The 20982-nt window shown below is 44.8% G+C and overlaps 1 protein-coding gene across 1 annotated transcript; it reads right to left on the reverse strand.

Moving 5' to 3' along the window:
• Nucleotides 1-12146: 12146 nt before the first annotated feature.
• On the reverse strand, nucleotides 12147-17702 carry LOC119769099. The gene is given in 2 exon segments (XM_038261001.1): nucleotides 12147-12988; nucleotides 12990-17702. Coding segments are annotated over 2 exon segments (5316 nt in total). The 3' UTR covers nucleotides 12147-12385.
• Between the last annotated feature and the right edge of the window lie 3280 nt (nucleotides 17703-20982).

The raw sequence follows: 20982 nt of genomic DNA on the forward strand, positions 1-20982 counted from the left end.
TTGAGACACTTTTTTAAAGTCTCCTTTGAGACTGATCCTTGTCTTCCTTGAGACACTTTTTTAAAGTCTCCTTTGAGACTGATCCTTGTCTTCCTTGAGACACTTTTTTAAAGTCTCCCTTGAGACTGATCCTTGTCTTCCTTGAGACACTTTTTTAAAGTCTCCTTTGAGACTGATCCTTGTCTTCCTTGAGACACTTTTTTAAAGTCTCCTTTGAGACTGATCCTTCAGTCCTTCTGTGGTTTTTGAATCTTTCGTGACCACCAAGTTTCAATCACCCTTGAGACTGATCACTGTTTACGGGACTCCGTTCAAACATTACGATTTTCGTATCATGCAAACGTAAAACTTTTTCTTTCCCTGTATTTGTTTACAAGAAAAGCAAACTCATTCCGTGTCATCTACGAATTCTCATCAAAAAGATCCCATAGATCTCCATTTTCCAGACGCTCTTTCCATTTGGAATAATTACGCAAACTACCCGAACCAAGGGCAACGAATTACCACTCACAACACTCACAACACTCCAAGGAATCGTCAAAAACCACTGAGAATGCAGCTGTATCCATCTCGGGCTTCCCTTCACCCGTCATCGGCTTTTCTTCTGCTTGGAACCGTTCTTTTATCACATTAAACTTTTCAATCCGGATTCCAAGCCTTGGGTATAGGCGGAGGACAACGGAGCCTTGCCCCTTCACCCAACGAAAACCCACAACCACATTTTTCTACTTTTTCCTGTAAACAAAAAATCACAAATCACTCAGAATCAATTTTTCCTCGTCGCCATTGTGGTGCTCTAATCAACACTCTCCACGCTACTCCAGATCAGACTGACTCTGTTGATGTTTACTTCCTAATCCCTGTCCTCAACCTCACATGACAGCTTACCGCTCTTCGCTCAGGGCTGTACTCAATCACTCCCACTGACATTGGTGTCAGGGCCGTACTCAGGTACCACAAAGAGTATCGAGGTGGCATTTACAAAGCGGATTTTGTGCCAATGATTACTCAAATAATGTTAATGTTTGTTTTGTGGGAATGTTAACACTCCAAATATTGCGGGTTCAGTGCCAGCAGTGGAGGCAATTAGTGGTGCAGCAGCGATTTTTGTCTTTCTTTTTTTTGACGTTTTTTAGGTGTGCATGATGCAGGTCGTGGGTAGGAAGCAGTGCTGTTAAACGTTTAGATTAACGACGTTTAACTTAACGGAATCGTTAAAAGTTAACATAAACGTGAACGCGAACGGAGCCTACGTTGATCTTAACTTTAACGCGAACGGAGCACGTTAATTAACGTCGTTAATTAACGCGTTGATTAACGCGTTAATCTTTGTGAGGCTCCGACTTTGAGGGCTTGTATCTCCCAAACGGTAACATCTAGCGGGTTACTTTCAGTTGCATTTTACGGGCATTAACTGTGACTATAAGTTCCCGGTGAGGTAATTTGTTCAAAGTGGCCACCGGTTCCGGCAACCCGGAACATCCGTCAAGCATGTTTTTTGAAGTTTTTGTCGTTCAATCGTCATTTGAGCCAATGTTATGAGACGTTGTTTGTATTGACTATATTGGGTCAGTTCAGGGTATCTGTGGCCACTCCGGAACCGATTCCATGGTACCACGCAAATGGTTCCGACGATTGTGATATTCAAAAGTCAACCTGTTGCTTATCAAACTTCGTCAAATTGAAATCATTAATCATCCATTATCATGCCGGTGCCCTTTGACCCGATCGGACCACTCCGGAACCGGTTACCGGTGGCCTCGGAGGAAGTGTACTGAGTATAGAAAAAGTCCTTTCATGTGACATATTAAACTTCATGATTATTTGAATGTTTATATCATTCCTATTCCTTTTACTTTTTTCTACCATTCCTCCATACCATATATGATCAATTTTCATAAACTAACGACAGTTACTGAAATAGCAATGGAACCATCTGAAGAATTTTTCTTTAAAATATAATTGTCTTTCTTCCAGCTTCCGGGAATCTTCTTCAATTTTAATGCCTACATTTATCTATTCACTAGATGATTTATTTAAATGTTTATATCCTTCCTTATACTATTCCTTTCTTTCAGCAATGGAACCATCTGGAGCATTTGTCTTTTTAATTATAGTTGTTTGTTTTGCAGCTTCCCGAATCATCTTTAAAATTAGTGCTTATTTGTATTTATCTTTTCACTGTAAGATTTATTTTTATATTCATATCTACCATTCCCCATACAATATATGATCAAATTGAATGACAAGAAAGAACATGGGGTGTAATCTACTAGGATACTTTCTTCGGATTAGCTGCGCTTGTGTTTTATTAGATTAGAGTATGAATTGTTAACATTCAATACGTTGCCTGTTTATATGTAAGTACCAATAATACATGAACATTTTAAATAATTTAGTTTTCAAGAATTAGTTTAACGGTACACACCAACCAGAGCTTTTGCATCCAGATTTTTGTAACAGACATTTTAGTATATTCAAAACTACGGGAACTATCGATATAATTTTTTATTCATCCCCTAAATTATTGTCTTCAAAGTTATTTACAACAAAGTTTGACATTTTTACAATTAAATTTTTGCAGGATTGGGTCCGTAAGTTCGACAAACTTGGAATAAGAAGACAATAACTTTCTTGGTTGCTGTGCACCCTTAAGAATTATTTTTATTTCCAGGAAATGAAAAATCTTCGCAACAAGTTTGCTTATCAATTTATTATTTTGTTTCTTTATTTTTTTCATCATTTCACCTCAGTGAACTAACAACGCACGTAAGATGTATTGAGAACAAAATTATGTTGAAAATTATGTTTTTTTTCTTCATATTTTTGTTTTATTTCTAAATTTCAGCACACAAGAATCTACAAAGATCTGCAATTCTATATAAAGCACTTTGCGTTTTTTTTCAGTTTTAGATGAACTTGAAAAAAACACTATCAGAATCCTGAAGGAACCTGAACGGGTATTCTGCTTGGGCGGATGAAATATGTATGAAAGGCGAATCGAGGGTGGGCCAAGGCGGTTGGGGCATTTTGGGCGGATGAACTTTATATATGGGGCGGATCGGGGGCGAACCGCTGGCGGACCAACATACAGAGGCGGCTGAACCGTATATGAAAGGCGCATCAAGGGCGAGCCAAGGCGGTTGGGGCTTTTTGGGCGGAAGAATTTTATATGGGGGGCGTATCAAGGGCGACCCGCTGGCGAACCAACCTACAGGGGCGGCTGAACCGTATATGAGAGGCGCATCAAGGGCGAGCCAAGGCGGTTGGGGCTTTTGGGCGGTTGAACTTTATATAGGGGGCTGATCGGGGCGACCCGCTGGCGGACCATCTTACAGGGCGGACGAACCGTATATGAAAGGCGGGTCGAGGGCGAGCCACGGCGGTTGGGGCTTTTAGGCGGATGAACTTTATATGGGAGGCGTATCGAGGCCGACCCGCTGGCGGACCATCCTATAGGGGCGGTTGAACCATACAAAACGGCGTATGTGGGGCGGATGAACGGCGGGTGAAACATTTCAAGGCAAACCTGGGCGACCCCGGGGCGAGTCGCTGGCGGACCAACGTCACGATAAAAAAACTGATCGTGTGCCAAATTGTTGCAAATTTTATCCGCCAGCGGGTCGCCCGTGGTCCGCCAAATCAAACGCTGGCGGATCGCCAGAGCGGTTTGGCGGTCCGCCAGCGAACCGCCGGCGGGCTGCCCAGTCAATGTGGGAAGCACCGCGCGAAGAAACGTCAAACGCAATCTTTCCGTTTCTGTTACTTTACAGCTGCGTACCGCTTAAGAAAAATCTTTTCGTGACCCTTTCCTTGACCGTTTCTTGGGCGTATTTTTGTATGGAGTTTTGCGTTCCTTCCCACCCACATTGACTGGGCAGCCCGCCGGCGGTCCGCTGGCGGACCGCCAAACCGCTCTGGCGATCCGCCAGCGATTGATTTGGCGGACCACGGGCGACCCGCTGGCGGATAAAATTTGCAACAATTTGGCGCACGATCAGTTTTTATCGTGACGTTGGTCCGCCAGCGACTCGCCCCGGGGTCGCCCAGGTTTGCCTTGAAATGTTTCACCCGCCGTTCATCCCCCACATACGCCGTTTTGTATGGTTCAACCGCCCCTATAGGATGGTCCGCCAGTGGGTCGCCCTCGATACGCCTCCCATAGAAAGTTCATCCGCCTAAAAAGCCCCAACCGCCGTGGCTCGCCCTCGACCCGCCTTTCATATACGGTTCGTCCGCCCCTGTAAGATGATCCGCCAGCGGGTCGCCCCCGATCCGCCCCCTATATAAAGTTCATCCGCCCAAAAAGCCCCAACCGCCTTGGCTCGCCCTTGATGCGCCTTTCATATACGGTACAGCCGCCCCTGTAGGTTGGTTCGCCAGCGGGTCGCCCTTGATACGCCCCCCATATAAAATTCATCCGCCCAAAAAGCCCCAACCGCCTTGGCTCGCCCTTGATACGCCTCTCATATACGGTTCAGCCGCCCCTGTAGGTTGGTCCGCCAGCGGGTCGCCCTTGATACGCCCCCCATATAAAATTCATCCGCCCAAAAAGTCCCAATCGCCTTGGCTCGCCCTTGATACGCCTCTCATATACGTTTCAGCCGCCCCTGTAGGTTGGTCCGCCAGCGGGTCGCCCTTGATACGCTCCCCATATAAAATTCATCCGCCCAAAAAGCCCCATCCGCCTTGGCTCGCCCTTGATGCGCCTCTCATATACGGTTCGGCCGCCCCTATAGGTTGGTTCGCCAGCGGGTCGCTCCCGATCCGCCCCCCTATATAAAGTTCATCCGCCCAAAATTCCATTCCATTTTTGAACATGCGAAAAAAGAGGTGTTTTTCAATAATTTGCAGCCTGAAACGGTGATGAGATAGAAATTTGGTGTCAAAGGGACTTTTATGTAAAATTACACGCCCGATTTGATGGCGTACTCAGAATTCCAAAAACGTATTTTTCATCGAAAAACACTAAAAGTTATAAAAATTCTCCCATTTTTCGTTACTCGACTGTAAAATTTTTGGAACATGTCATTTTATGGGAAATTTAATGTACTTTTCGAATCTACATTGACCCAGAAGGGTCATTTTTCATTTAGAACAAAATTTTCATTTTAAAATTTCGTGTTTTTTCTAACTTTGCAGGGTTATTTTTAGAGTGTAACAATGTTCTACAAAGTTGTAGAGCAGACAATTACAAAATGTTAATATATAGACATAAGGGGCTTATAAACATCACGAGTTATCGCGATTTTACGAAAAAAGTTTTGAAAAAGTTACTTTTGCGTTTCTCTTTGTTTCGTCGTCCGTGTCTGTCGCGGGTGACCATGAACGGCCATGATCGATGACGACCAACTTTTTCAAAACTTTTTCGTAAAATCGCGATAACTCGTGATGTTTATAAGCAAACCCCTTATGTCTATATATCAAAATTTTTGTAATTGTCTGCTCTACAACTTTGTACAACATTGTTACACTCTAAAAAATAACCCTGCAAAGTTAGAAAAAACACGAAATTTTAAAATGAAAAATTTTGTTCTAAATGAAAAAATGACCCTTCTGGGTCAATGTAGATTCGAAAAGTACATTAAATTTCCCATAAAATGACATGTTCCAAAAATTTTTACAGTCGAGTAACGGAAAATGGGAGAATTTTTATAACTGTTTTAGTGTTTTTTTCGATGAAAAATACGTTTTTTCGGAATTCTGAGTACGCCATCAAATCGGGCGTCTAATTTTACATAAAAGTCCTTTTGACACCAAATTTCTATCTCATCACCGTTTCAGGCTGCAAATTATTGAAAAACACCTCTTTTTCGCATGTTCAAAATGGAAGGGGTCGTACCGCCCCTCCGTCACGAGATATCAAAAACGGACCTCGGATTCGTGATCAGGGACAAAAGTTACCCCTTAGGACAAAGTTTCACGCAAATCGAAGAGGGGTCGGGGCAACTGCTGTGTGAGTTGGCGGAGAATTACCCACATATTTCATCCGCCCAAGCAGAATACCCGTTCAGGTTCCTTCAGGATTCTGATAGTGTTTTTTCAAGTTCATCTAAAACTGAAAAAAAAACACAAAGTGCCTTATATACAAGAAATGCAGATCTTTGTAGATTCTTGTGTGCTGAAATTTAGAAATAAAACAAAAATATGAAAAAAACATAATTTTCAAAATAATTTTGTTCTCAATACATCTTACGTGCGTTGTTAGTTCACTGAGGTGAAATGATGAAAAAAATAAAGAAACAAAATAATATATTGATAAGCAAACTTGTTGCGAAGATTTTCCATTTCCTGCAAATAAAAATAATTCTTTAAATAATTCTTAAAAACTTAATTATTTAAAATGTTCATGTATTATTGGTACTTACATATAAACATGCAACGTATTGAATGTTAACAATTCATACTCTAATATAATCAAACACAAGCGCAGCTAATCCGAAGAAAGTATCCTAGTAGATTACACCCCATGTTCTTTCTTGTCATTCAATTTGATCATATATTGTATGGGGGAATGGTAGATATGAATATAAAAATAAATCTTACAGTGAAAAGATAAATACAAATAAGCAGTAATTTTAAAGATGATTCCGGGAAGCTGCAAAACAAACAACTATATTTAAAAAGACAAATGCTCCAGATGGTTCCATTGCTGAAAGAAAAGGAATAGGATAAGGAAGGATATAAACATTTAAATAAATCATCTAGTGAATAGATAAATGTAGGCATTAAAATTGAAGAAGATTCCCGGAAGCTGGAAGAAAGATAAATATATTTTAAAGAAAAATTCTTCAGACGGTTCCATTGCTATTTCAGTAACTGTCGTTAGTTCATGAAATTTAATCATATATGGCATGGAGGAATGGTAGAAAAAGGACAAGGAATAGGAATGATATAAACATTAAAATAAATCAAATGAAGAATAGATAAATACATATAAGCAGTTCATTTATAAATGATCCAGGAAGCTGAAAAAATTAAACACAATTTTAAATGATATTGTTGCTGCTGAACTGATAATTGAAAATAATTGAAATTACTTCCTACCCACGTCCTGCATCATGCACACCTAAAAAATGTCAAACAAAAGAAAGACAAAAATCGCTTCTGCACCACTAATTGCCTCCACTGCTGGCACTGAACCCGCAACCTTTGGAGTGTTAACATTCACACAAAGAAACATTAACATTAATTGAGTAAACATTGGCACAAAATCCGCTTTGTAAATGCCACCTCGATACTCTTCAAGAGGTTTCCTTGGGAAAGATATACTTTTTACCAAAATGTACACCAAATTTCCATACAAACATACAAAAAAGAATAAATCAAATCATAACAACAATGAAACATATCAAATTCTAAGTATTCCAAATGATTGCACATCTGCCAACAATATTTTTAAGGGGTGTCACATAAATTACACCAACAATAACGATTATTCTTGCAAAACAACCTTCAATCACTATTTCAAACGCACTTTCAACTGTTTGTTTACTTAAGTTAACAATCTAAACAACACAACACTTCTCCCAACACAAACTTAACAACGAAAATCAGCAGCCGCCGATTAAATAACAACACCCACCGAAGCTCGTTGAAAACTGACTGAAATGTCAAATTCGAAATAAATTCCTTCAGATGCAAACCGCCACGGCAATCAGCCTTTGGCTCGCCGCGGCGATTGAGGGGCGAACGATATTGAAACATTTCAGCGATAAGTTTGAACCGCCCAGGCGATGCGCCCATGGCACGCCAAGGCGGATGGAGGGCGGACGAAATTGAAAAATTTCAAATGTCAAATTTCAACCGCCCAGGCGGCCCGCCTTAGGTCCGCCAGGGCGGTTCTAGGGCGGACCACACGATCAGTAACGGCCGCCGATGCGTAACGTCCGCACTGAGTTAATGTGGGCATCTGCGTATTAGCCTTTACCCGGAAAGTTGTAATTTGTCTTGTATTCATTTGCCCTTGGAATGGCACGTTTTGGTATTGCTTTTGTCTTCCCCATACAGTTTTTTGGTATGATTTCATGGTATTATACCATCTATTACTGGGCAACCAAGGGCACATTTTGGTATTTGTTATTATGCCAAGTAATACCAAAATATGGTATTCCCGTGTTATTTACCCCTGCTCGGGTTTGGGACCCTAAAAGGGACCCAAAAAATGTGTTGCTGATTGGATTTTTGTTATTTTAAATTTTTCCATATAACTAGATTCCACCCTAGTAGAGCATGCTCTAAAATGTCCTTTAGTTTCGGAATTAGTTTCGAAAACTTTCACCATTTTCGAGGAATTTGTATATTAGTTTTAAAGTCCCGGGTGATGCACTAAAACGTTAACATAATTCTAAATATGAATAAGGATCACATAAGGATTGAGCATGAGCATGAGCATGAGCATGGTTGACTGCCAATGAGCTGCTACTCCGTTATTGACAGATCAGCTGAAGTTAAACAATGAATCAAAAATGATCAGTGGGAGCCAACCATCCGTTCACTGTTTAACCTCTGAAGATCCCTACTTTATTAGTCAATACCGGCGCCCTCCCAAGAAGCCTGCAGTTCAACGAAAGGGAGGAATGTTAGTCCGATAGTTGAAGTTGCAGACTCATCAAGCACACAGTTTTTCGCTATATACTTGTTGATACCGCTTGAGACCGTTGAATCCACAGCATCTCCTTCAAGCATCACGTGATTATTATTTTTGGGTTAGTAGGATAAGGTATTGGCTTTTCGATGCCTCCCGAGCTACGATGCTATGGGGAGGACTTTCATAACAGACCCGTCGGCGAGCCTTCCGAGCAACGATGCTATGGGAAGGTCTTTCTGGTTAACACACAAAATCACTCACTCACAATTATTTCACTCCACTATAAATTAATCCAAAATGTCAGTGCGTCTTTCGATGATTATATAGAAATGGCTTTTTCACCATAAAAAAATAAACCTTATTCGAAAAAATTATACGCAATTTACCCGACGCCGTGCCTTCCGATCAACGATGATATAGGAAGGGCTTTGAAAATTACAAAACAATTAATTAAGATCACAAAAAAAAATCACAAAAAACACCAATTACTCAACGAAAAACACGCTCAAGACACAAATAATTCAGTAAGGCATGCTATTATTCGATTAACACAATCACTCACCCCATACGAATAGCGACACAAAAGCACACAAGAAAATTAACCTGCATAATCACGACTTCGCGTCCCCACTTCCAGCGCACCAATGATGCTATTATTCAATTACAACAATCACTCACCCCATACGAATAGCGACACAAAAGCACACAAAAAAATTAACCTGCATAATCACGACTTCGCGTCCCCACTTCCAGCGCACCAATGATGCTATTATTCAATTACAACAATCACTCACCCCATACGAATAGCGACACAAAAGCACACAAGAAAATTAACCTGCATAATCACGACTTCACGTCCCCACTTCCAGCGCACCAATGATGCTATTATTCGATTAACACAATCACTCACCCCATACGAATAGCGACACAAAAGCACACAAAAAAATTAACCTGCATATTCACGACTTCGCGTCCCCACTTTCAGCGCACCAATGATGCTATTATTCGATTAACACAATCACTCACCCCATACGAATAGCGACACAAAAGCACACAAAAAAATTAACCTGAATAATTACGACTTCGCGTCCCCACTTCCAGCGCACCAATGATGCTATTATTCGATTAACACAATCACTCACCCCATACGAATAGCGACACAAAAGCACACAAAAAAATTAACCTGCATAATCACGACTTCGCGTCCCCACTTCCAGCGCACCAATCAGAATAAGGATCACATAAGGATTGTTAACAAAGTTCGATTTTTTTTGGAAATGACTGGAATAATCAATTGTCTCCGTATTAAAATGTACAATGCAATCATTTTTTTTATTTTTTTGCCTTTCTTACAAAAGAAAGGTTTAAGGTTTGCTTTTGGAAAAACGCTTTTTTCAGAAATCTTAAAAAATTCGTGCACGGCGAGGATTCGTCCCAGGAAAAAATCCTATTACTAAATTGAAGAATTAGATGCGCTCTTTCGATTGAAACCCGGAACTCAATGTATGATTTTTGAGAGCTCTTTTTCTGAAATACATGAGCGATGTCTGTATCCGCTCTTAAAAATTTGTGTCTTCCATCACTGGAAAACCGCTCGTAAAACCCACAATTTTTATAAGTCAGATCTGTAGCCGTGGGGTCGGAGACGAACATTTTATTTTTCGATTCACAATTTGGACCAGTAAATGTGGTCAAAGCCATTTTTAGAGGTATTTTTTGGACTATTTTACAGATAACACTATCAAATTTAAAGAATTCAGTTTCAAACAAAAAGCCATTCGAAAACATGCGCCATAAACTGTTTGGGCCCAAAATTTGAAGCTTTTCCAAAATGTATTTCCAGAGATATAGCGATTTTAGTGTTTTTCGTCTTATTTTTACCCTATTAAATTTTTGGATTTATACAAAATCATATACTGAACATCAAATCGTCAAATCGTCAAGTCGAAGCTTCAACGCCAGCGCTTTTACGCTTGCGCGTTTTACGCTGCGCGTGAAAGTGTTCTTTCTGGCTTCTCGTAATTGATCGACAAAGTGCAATAGCGATACATATTTTTTTAAGTTAATCATAGACTAGCATTATAGACTGAGTACCCTTTATTTTTTTTCTAATAATGTCAATCCAATATGTTTTTCTTAATTAAATTTAAATGTCTTGCGACAAATAATGTACTTCTGAAATTAAAAAAAAATGGCATTTGAGGTTTAGCCTAAAAAGATTCAAAGCTTTAGGTAAAATTCTCACTGGATGGTATCATTATGTTTTTGAAAAATTAATCGCACCAATATATTTCTCGGAGTTTCATCATTTTGTAAGAAAGGCTCTATTTCACCTCTGGTGATATTAAATCGGGTTTTTAACCACATACATACCGTCCGAGTATCACAGCAGGCTGAGTTAATTCCACAATTTCTATGTTGCTGAAATTAGATAATTTAGCCATCCATAACTTGACTTCTGGGTTATGGGAGCCTGCCGTAGGATATCTAATTTGCCGGGACGCAGGAAAAAAAAAACGATCATTTTGTTTATCTGATGTTAATACGGTATTCGATGAGAACCATGGAAAATTCATTTGTCCAACTTTGGAATCATTAAACGAAGCAAACATTAGATACGTCCCGTCTAACGAAATCCATATTGCTTCGAAAGTCTTAAAATTTCTTCTGAAAAAATAATACATTTTATTTTACATATTAACATTGCAACTTGTGGAAAAAACTACTGAGTTTATTTCATAAAATTAAATTTACTACCTTGATACAACCAGTCAGGTACACCGTTGTACAGCGTGTTTTCTTCTCCTGTAAATGTTAGCCGATAATCTTCTTCGGATGATGGTGATTGTCTTAAATATATGTCGTTTTCTACAACCATCGCCAGAGCATTAGTATCACCAACCCAAGAAGCATATTGTAATCGTGTTTTTGTGAATTTGAAGAGTCTTTTAGTCTGATAGGCATGTGGTGACTACGAATAGAAAAGATACATAAAATAAATAATGTTAATATAATATGGTATGGTAAAACTCCTTCAAAAATATTGTTTTCTTCTGATATAAAGTGAAAATGGCGGTACTGGACCGATTAGCAGAAAATCGTTCGGCAGAATGACGTTTGACAGAACGCTAAACGGCATCGCCGACGTTCCCGCCGTGCTCCGGAACCAGCCACCAGCAGCGGATCAACAGCAGCAGCAAGTCGACCAACGAGCAGCATCGATCCTAACCTAAGCATGCAAGTAAAAAGACAAATACACGTGTAACAGCTAAAACGTCTTTAAATCCCCCCCCCCCTACTATGGCCCCTTTCCCCCCCCCCCTTAAGTATAGTTGTTAAAATTATTGAAACCCGTCTTAAATAAAATAAAATGTAGGTCAAGGTCAATCATGCTGTGTCGTCTTAAATTATTTATAATATCTGGTCTTTTGCTTGTTTTTCCCTGTTGTTCGGGCCCGGTCGTGGCCCAGGAAAAGCGGACTGAAGTGGACTTTTGCGGCAGACAGTTCTTGTGGCCGTGGATATAAAAAAGAAGCACTCGGGAACGGAAACTTTACTTTAACACTACTTTATTAAAACTAATTAAACTAAAGCGTAAAGAACGTGTTGTTTCCGCGAGCACTTGTAAGCGAGTGATGAAAAAAGATGGCGCCGAGCGTCGTTCTCTTCTCTTCTCCTTCTTCGTCGTCGCGCACAACGGCCGCCGTTGCGCGCCGAGGTTGTGCAAGGTGGGAAAACCGATCGTAGCAATCTGGCTGCGGCGCTCGACAAGTGCTGCCAAATCAGCTCGATCCGTCAAGCAGCCAACATCCTCCCCCCGGGCTGGGGAGAAGTCCCAGCAGGAATCGCTCCGTGGTCTGCAGTCTGCTCGTTGTCCTCAATCGGGAGGACGGATAGCTTGGTGATCGGACGCCGGACGACTGTTCCACCAACCTTCACGTCCGCGGTGCGTACGAATCCATCTGGCCCCGGGTAAGTTTGCAGGATAATTCCCATCTTCCACTGTAGTGGCGGCGCGTCCTTTTCTTCCAGCAAAACCACCATTCCCGGACGCACGTTCGGCTTCTCCTTGTTGTCCTTGCCTCTCGGCTGGAGGCTCGTCAGGTAGTCGCGCTTCCAGGTTCGCCAAAACTGTTCGCGCAGGAGTTGCAGGTGCTGCCACTTCGACAGCCGGTTGGTGGGTGTCCCTTCGTAGACTGGTTCCGGGATGGCCGTAAGGGGTCGCGCAATCAGGAAGTGTCCCGGCGTCAGAACTTGCGGATCCGCGGGGTCCGCCGACGTAGCGAACAAGGGCCGCGAATTTAGCACCGCCTCGACCTCCGCGAGAACAGTGGCGTACTGCTCGAAGGTGAGTTGTGCGTTCTTGAGGATGCGCTTGAGATGGTATTTCGTGCTTTTTTACAGCCGCCTCCCAGAGGCCACCGAAATTCGGCGCCCCCGGAGGGATAAACGACCAGGTGATCTCCTTCGGTTGGCAGTAGGTCGCTATCTGGTCGTTGAACGCACGCTGGTTGAACAGCAGGAACAGCTCGTGCAACTCCGCCTTGGCCCCCTTGAAATTCGTCCCGTTGTCGGAATGGATCGTGCGAGGCACGCCGCGTCGGCTCACGAAGCGCTGGAGGGCGGCCAAAAATGCCTCGGTCGTGAGGTCCGAGACGAGCTCCAGGTGGACGGCCTTGGTCGACATGCACACGAACACCGCGAAGTAGGCCTTCACGAGTTGCGGCTTTCGGGTTCCTACCTTGACGAAAATGGGCCCGGCGTAATCTACGCCGACTTCTTCAAATGGGAGGGCTTGCGTCACACGGCAGGATGGCAACCGTCCCATTAGTTGGCTCGAACCGCGAGGCTTCGCGCGGAAGCACGTCACGCAGCTCCTTGTAATGCTCCGGACTGTCGACCGTCCGTCGATCAGCCAGAACCGCCTCCTCAACGTCGCAAGCAAGGCCGATGGCCCCGCGTGCAGGTGCTCTTCGTGGTACGCTCGAACGATCAGGTTGGTAACACGATGCTTCGGGAGGAGAAGTTGGTGTTGGGTCTCGAACGGCAACTCCGACTGCTGCAATCTGCCACCCACTCGTAGCAGGCCCTTGTCCAGGAACGGGGTCAAACCTTGGATGCGTCCAGCGGTATCGTTCTCGGCAACTTGCTGGATTTCCTTGGACAGTGCATCGTGCTGGATCACCATCACAATCACGTCCTGCGCCGCCCGCAACTCCGGAATGGTCAGGTAGCGCTGGCGAACTCGTTCCGCCGGATTCTTCTTTCTGCAGTTGGCCGTGAAGCGCAGCACGTACGCCATCACCCTTTGCAGCTTACGGTATGAGCTGCACGTTTCAAAGATCGGAAACTCGACGGAATTGCAGGTAAGCATCGTCACCATCTTCACCTTCCGCAACTCGGGGATCTCACAGTCCGGCAAATCTTCCACAGGTTCCACCCGGTACTCCTCGGACTGCATGTACGCCGGTCCTTTCCACCACTTCTCGCACACCATCAGTTCGGCGGGAAACATGCCACGTGACACCAAGTCGGCAGGGTTGTCCTTGGTTCGCATGTAAAGCCAGATGAAGTTGCTGGTTTCGTTTCGTATCTCGGCGACACGGTTGCGGACGAACGATTGAAGCTGGTCTAAGGGTTTCTTGAGCCACGCCAAAACCACTTGGCTGTCGCTCCACAGAACGACGTTCCGGAACGGCAGTTTCAACGCTGCGAGGACCTTGACCACCAGCTTGGACAGCAATCTGCACCCGAGGAGCTCGAGTCGGTGGATGTCCAGCTGCTTCGTTGGTGCTACCTTGGACTTGCTGCAGAGTAGCCGCATCTGGGGGGACTTTCCGCTCGGGAACAGGCTGCGCACGTAAATCACTGCGCCGTATGCGACCTTGGAGGCGTCACTGTATCCGTGGAGTTCAAGGGCAATGTTTCCAGGGCCGATCACGTAACGTGGGATCCGGATGTCTCGCACGAAGGGAAGTGCGATTTGGAATTGCTCCCAAGTACTTGCCAACCCTCCTTCCAGCAGCACATCCCACGACAGACCAGCGAGCCAAACTCGCTGCATCAGGATCTTGGCCTTGATGATGACCGGTGAAAGCAAGCCCAGCACGTCGAAGAACTTGCCGATCTCCGACAGCACTCGCCGCTTGGTGGCATCGGCGTCGGCGTCGGCTTGGTTGGCAGTGAACCGGAACTCGTCATCCCCTGGACTCCAGTAGAGCCCCAGAGCCTTGACCACGCCACCGGTCAGTCCGTCTAGATCGATGAGTTTCTCCCGCTCACCCTCCGGAATCTGATCCATGACCGCCGACTCGTTCGAACTCCATTTGTGGATCGGAAACCCACCACGGCTGAGCAGGCCTTGGAGTTGCTTCAAACACTCGATCGCTTCGTCAGGTGAGTCTGCCCCAGAAAGAATGTCATCGACATAGCAAGCGTCGCGAACGATTTTGGCAGCCAGCGGAAATTTCTCTCCTTCATCTTCGCAGAGTTGAACCAAGCAGCGGGTCGCGAGGAAAGGTGCAGATGCCGTCCCGTACGTCACGGTTGTGAGCTCGAGCACGCGGATAAAGTCGGCCGGTTCGTTCCGCCAGAAGATTCGTTGGAAGGGAGTGTCCGCAGGGGCCACCCGGATCTGGCGGTACATCTTCGACAAATCTGCGGTGAAGGCGACCGGGTGCTTGCGGAATGCGAGCAGAATCGAGAAAAGGTCGTTTTGGACGGTTCCCCCGATCTGCAAGGCTTCGTTGAGGGAGACACTCGAAGGGGAGAGTTTTGCCGAAGCGTCGAAAACTACCCGCAGCTTGGTTGTGGAACTCGAAGGGCGAAGGATGGCATGGTGCGGCATGTAGTAACGACCTTGGCCAGGTGAGTCGTCGGCCTCTTCAACCGACTTGCAATGCCCCAGGGATTCGTACTCGGAAATAAACTCACCGTATTGCCGTTTCAGGTCCGGGTCCCGGTTGAGCCGCTTCTCCAACGACAAGAATCGCCGAAGAGCCAGGCTGCGGTTGTCGTCGAGGTTGCCGACGACGGGGCGGAATGGCAAGCGAACCTCGTACCGGCCGGTAGGGTCCCGCTTGTGTGTCGCACGGAAGAATGCCTCGCACTCTTCCTGTTCTGTGCTGACTTGTGTGGCGCTGTCGATGTCCTCGACCCGCCAGAATCTCTCGATGGCTTCGCTCACGTCATCGAGCGTTGCAGTGTGGCTGAACTGCGCGTCAGGAACGGTGTCGCCGACATCACCCGCGACGACCCAGCCCAGGTAGGTCTCGCGGAGCTCTGGAAGGTTCTTCGCCAACTCTAGTTGTCCCGATTTCAACAGCTTGAAGAACATCGAGACGCCGAGCAGCATGTCGATCCGGTCCGGTGTGTGGAAGTTCGGGTCGGCCAGCTGGATGTTCGCAGGAATCGGCCAGTCGGACGTGCTGATCGGGGCCGACGGAATCATCCCGGTTACCTTGGGGACGATGAGACACTCCACGTCCACCGTGAAGCTGTTGTACCGGGATCGGAGCTGGACCGTCATCGACTCTCGGGCGTATGTCTTCACTGCACCGATTCCGCAGATGGGAACGTTTGCAGCTACTCGACGTGTGTTCAACCGTTTTGCCAATTGTTCCGTAATAAAATTGACCTGCGATCCGTTGTCGAGCAGCAGTCGGCATGGCACAGGTCGGTCCTTGTCGTCCAGCAGGTGGACGAGCGCTGTCAGAAGCATGACGGTCTTCACCGTCTGGGTGTGGTTGCAGGTTGCCGAAGTAGACTGTGGTGGTTCTTGGCCAGCGACTTGGGACACTGGCGGCTGGTTGGCTAGTGGTGCAACGTTCTGCGGGTTGACGGGTTTCTGCACGAATTTTTGTTCCGAGTCGTCGTGCAGCAGTGTGTGGTGACGTTGGCGGCACTTTCCACAGGAATACCTGGACGTACACTTCTTCCAGCTGTGGCCCTTGCGGAGGCAATTGAGACACAGGTTCTTGCTTCTTACCTTTTCGCTGCGTTGGGCCACCGTGAGGCCAGCGAGGGTGCCGCACTTGAAGGTGAGGTGGGAGTCCCCGCACATCTCGCAGCGGATCTCCGGGTTCGACGACGTGGTCGCAGCGTTGGCCTTCTGGTAGGACGGTTTGTTGGCTGGCCTCGGGTTTCGGTCTCGCTGCCTCGCTGCAGGTTCACTGGTCTCGTCGCATCTCTCCAGGACGGAGACGCGGTTCTTCAGGAACTTGATGGTTTCTTCGTAGTTCGGCAGCTCGCCCTTCTTCACCGTGGCCTCCCACAGTTTCTTGGTTTCGCTGTCCAGGGCGTGGGCCAGCAGGTACACGACGAACTGCGTCGACACACCAGTGAACTCCTGCCTCAGGTATTTGAGGTTTTCTACGTGGCCGACCACGGTCTCCACCAGCGCTCGTAGTTCCGCGTGGCTCTCCTTGTGTAGCTTCTGGACCTTCAGCAGTCCACCGATATGGATGTCCACCATTCTCCGGTTGTCTTCATACCGCTCCTCCAGCAACTCCCACGCGCCGTCGTAGTTGCCGTCCTCGATTGTCTTCTCGTCCAGCGTCCCTTTTGCCTCACCAATGAGGGCTTCCTCCAGGCGATACAGCTTCATCCTGGCAGTTTCGTTCGACCGGTCTACGACGTCACGGAACATCGTCTTGAACCGCTTCCAGTTCTCGTACTTTCCGTCGAACGTGGGTACGAGCCGCGGAAGGGACTGCTGGATGACAACAGGTCGTTGGGCAGCAGGTGCTGGGGCGGTTGCTGGACCAGCCCGGATTTCCAGGCTTTGCTTCCATCCTTCTAACATTGTGTCGATCTCGATGAACAACGTTTCAAATTCCACCAACTTATCGCCGTGCTCCTTCCGCTTCTTGGAGTCCAGGCGGACGATGCGCTCGTGGAGAGAATTGAACTCGGCGTTGGAGGCATCGAGCACTCTCCGGTTCACGTTGATCTGGGTCGCGGTCCGTTCGTGCAACCCGAGCCCAGCCAGCTTCTCCTTTAGGCGTACGAGTTTCAGGAGTTTCTCGTCCCGCAGGTAGACCAGGGTCGCCAGATCTTCGCCATCGTCCACCTCTTCCTTTTTCGCCGGGGTGCGCGGTGTTTTTGGCGGCATCTTGCACTTTTAGGTTATGTAACCTCACTTTTTCACTTTTTCTTTTCCGGATGCGGATTTTTTGCACCTTCAAGCACTTTTTCTTCCGGAATGTTTTTTCAGGACGGTTTGCCTTCTTCTTCCACGGAAAGTTCTAGGCCAGTCGGCCTCACGGGTCTTCCACGTGGTTGTGCCCAGATTCCGAGACCGGTTTGTCTCTCATCCAGCGCACTGTTTTTGCGGGGTTTTTGGCCGGTTTGCCTCACCCTTCTCACTCGCGGTCACTGTCCACGGCTTTGAGGCCGGTTTGCCTCTCACACGCGCGGCGGGAGCCTTCTTTTTTACATCCACCGCCGGAAATCCAATCCGGTTCGAAGGACCAATGTTCGGGCCCGGTCGTGGCCCAGGAAAAGCGGACTGAAGTGGACTTTTGCGGCAGACAGTTCTTGTGGCCGTGGATATAAAAAAGAAGCACTCGGGAACGGAAACTTTACTTTAACACTACTTTATTAAAACTAATTAAACTAAAGCGTAAAGAACGTGTTGTTTCCGCGAGCACTTGTAAGCGAGTGATGAAAAAAAGATGGCGCCGAGCGTCGTTCTCTCCTCTTCTCCTTCTTCGTCGTCGCGCACAACGGCCGCCGTTGCGCGCCGAGGTTGTGCAAGGTGGGAAAACCGATCGTAGCAATCTGGCTGCGGCGCTCGACAAGTGCTGCCAAATCAGCTCGATCCGTCAAGCAGCCAACACCTGTAAAGTGTGTGATTCAGTGTAAGTATTTTAAAGAGTAATTATTCGTTATTTATTAGAAGTTATTGTTATGTCCCGTGGAGTACCGTATGCCGACCCTAAAGAGCAATCCACCTAGCTGGACTCCTTGTGCTCTTCTCCCCTTTTTTCTAATTTGCTAGAAAGAAAACCCAACAAAGATTTCTTCTTACAGGTTCAAAGCAAAAATAAACTTCAAAATAATTTATCATGTTTCCCAAACTCCCAAAAATTTTCTAGGTCCCAAATTTCTTTTTTCAGTTTCCTGTTCCCGAAAAATTTCTAAGTGTTGAAAATATTTTACTAGCCGAAAGCCAAAATTTCAAATAAATCAAATAAATTTTACCATAAATCTTGTCGTGATACGGATCCCGTAAATTTTCTAAGTGCAGGAACGATTTTTGTAGGGGGTATATCAATAATTATTAAAACCCGTCTTTCGAATTTAAAAAATTCAATGAAGACGTTTTGTTAGGGACATTATTTTAGGAACAAACTGATGTTTTTGTAAAAATCGTACAAAAATTTCCTGTAATTTCGTCGATTTTTCCGAAATTTTGGTTCAAAGCAAAAATAAACATCAAAATAATTTATTATGTTTCCAAACTCCCAAAAATTTTCTAAGTCCCAAAAAAATGCTTTTTCTGTAAAAAGTAAAGAATTAAAAAATATACGCAAAAATTTCAAAGTCCAGCTTAAATAAAATTAAACTTAAAAATATCAGCCCATGTTGAGAGCACATGAAAATTATTCTATGTGTCGGAAATTGAAAATTCTGTCAGTGACTGCTAATTTTTCTAAGTCCAGCATAAATTTGAAATAAAGTCAAAATAATCATTTCATGATGTTCGGGTAAAATTTTGGAAAAAATAAAATTTTTAAGCTAAGTCCAAAAAACTACCACTAACAGCTCAATATCAACTGTTCAGCACTAACAGCGCATTTACAGCTTCGGATAAAAGCTAAAAAGTTTTGACATCTGCACCAAAAGCGCTTTTACAGCAGATTTGCAGCTGGGTTTGGACTTTATATTTCTGTTTTACAGCTGGGCCCCTACTGTTGTTGTTCCACCCCTGCAAAATGTCAAAAAAAATTGAGAGGCAAAAATGTTGTGGTCTCTTTCGATCTCTCTCCCCTGCTTCTCTCAATTCTATTTTTGGGTTGTTTGCTACTTTGCCGACTCAGCTGACTGAGAGGGGAAGTTGGATTATTTGCTTGAACTCGCCGTGGTGCCGATGTGATGCTGGATGTTGATGATGTTCGATGAATCCTGAGACCTTGTCCTCACGGCCAAATGAGGTATGGAAGTCCAGGTTTGTTTTCAGAGCTACATAAGCAGTTTTGTTGTTAAGTTAAATAAACAAATCCTATGTAAAAGGAGCATATTCCAATCGACCATGCCACTAGGAACTTTCTCTATATTTTTCAAAACACATTTTTTGCGGATTCAGGATAAATTTATTATGATTTAAATGCAATCATTCCACAGGCTCTCTTAACTTACTAACCGTTGAATTTCATATTATTCACCGCATCGATCAGCCGTGTGTTGGAAGTTCCTCAGGAAATGCCCATGTTGGGCGTTCGAAGCTGGTTGTTGCTTTCGCGCAATGAAATCTCCGCATAAATTTGACATTTTTCCTCCGTAACCGTAATTTCATGTCAGCTGGTGGAAATTACTGCAAAGGTCGCAGAAGTTTTTTTTATCATCAAGAAACTAAAATAATGAAATTAAACTTACCAACATAATAAAACGGCTTCAACAGCTGCGTAAACTAAATCTTCTGAGCTGACTCCATTTTTCTCCCCGCTCGATTTGTTTTGGTTTAATGGATGAGAGAGCAAAGAATATTTTTGAATCTGCTTGTTGGTGATCTCTCTCTTTCGCTCTTACACGGCACAATGTAGTGTTGCCAGTTTGATGAAATATTTGGTTGCAGTGTTGCTAGTAGCAGCATCAAATCAGCTCTATTCCAGCTATTATTAAAGCAGTTGTTTTACAGCTAATTTGCAATCACCGTAGCTGTTTTGTGACTGATTAGCTGGTGAATGCTGTTTAGCAGCTCATTTATGATTTCTTTTAGTGCTAGATGGTTACTTGGGTAGATAATGCAGTATGATCATGGAATATACACTGAAGATAAAAATCACGCCCAAAATGTGTCGATCCGACACACTGAATGTAAACCCGGTTGTTTTTAAATCGATGTGTGGATTTTACACATCGCGATGGATTTCGATCAAAAATCCATCCAATGTGTAAACTCCTTTTCGCTTGCTTCGACAAAGTTGCCGGTGGGTGTCACCACCAGTCCCGAACTTTGACGTTGAGATGAGCAGTGAAAAAAGCATGCGGTCTTCATGTGTTAGCAAAGTTTTCGTAAGTTTTTATATTTTTTTGATTTTTATCAACTATTACAACATTTTCTTCAATTTACAGAGTTATTATATGACATTTCTGCTCAAACTACAACCGATCAACGCCGATTAGTAAATCATTGGAACTCCTTCGGCCACTGCTAGGAATACTGTTTC

The sequence above is a fragment of the Culex quinquefasciatus genome, chromosome 3, assembly GCF_015732765.1.
Source record: "Culex quinquefasciatus strain JHB chromosome 3, VPISU_Cqui_1.0_pri_paternal, whole genome shotgun sequence".
NCBI lineage: Eukaryota > Metazoa > Arthropoda > Insecta > Diptera > Culicidae > Culex > Culex quinquefasciatus.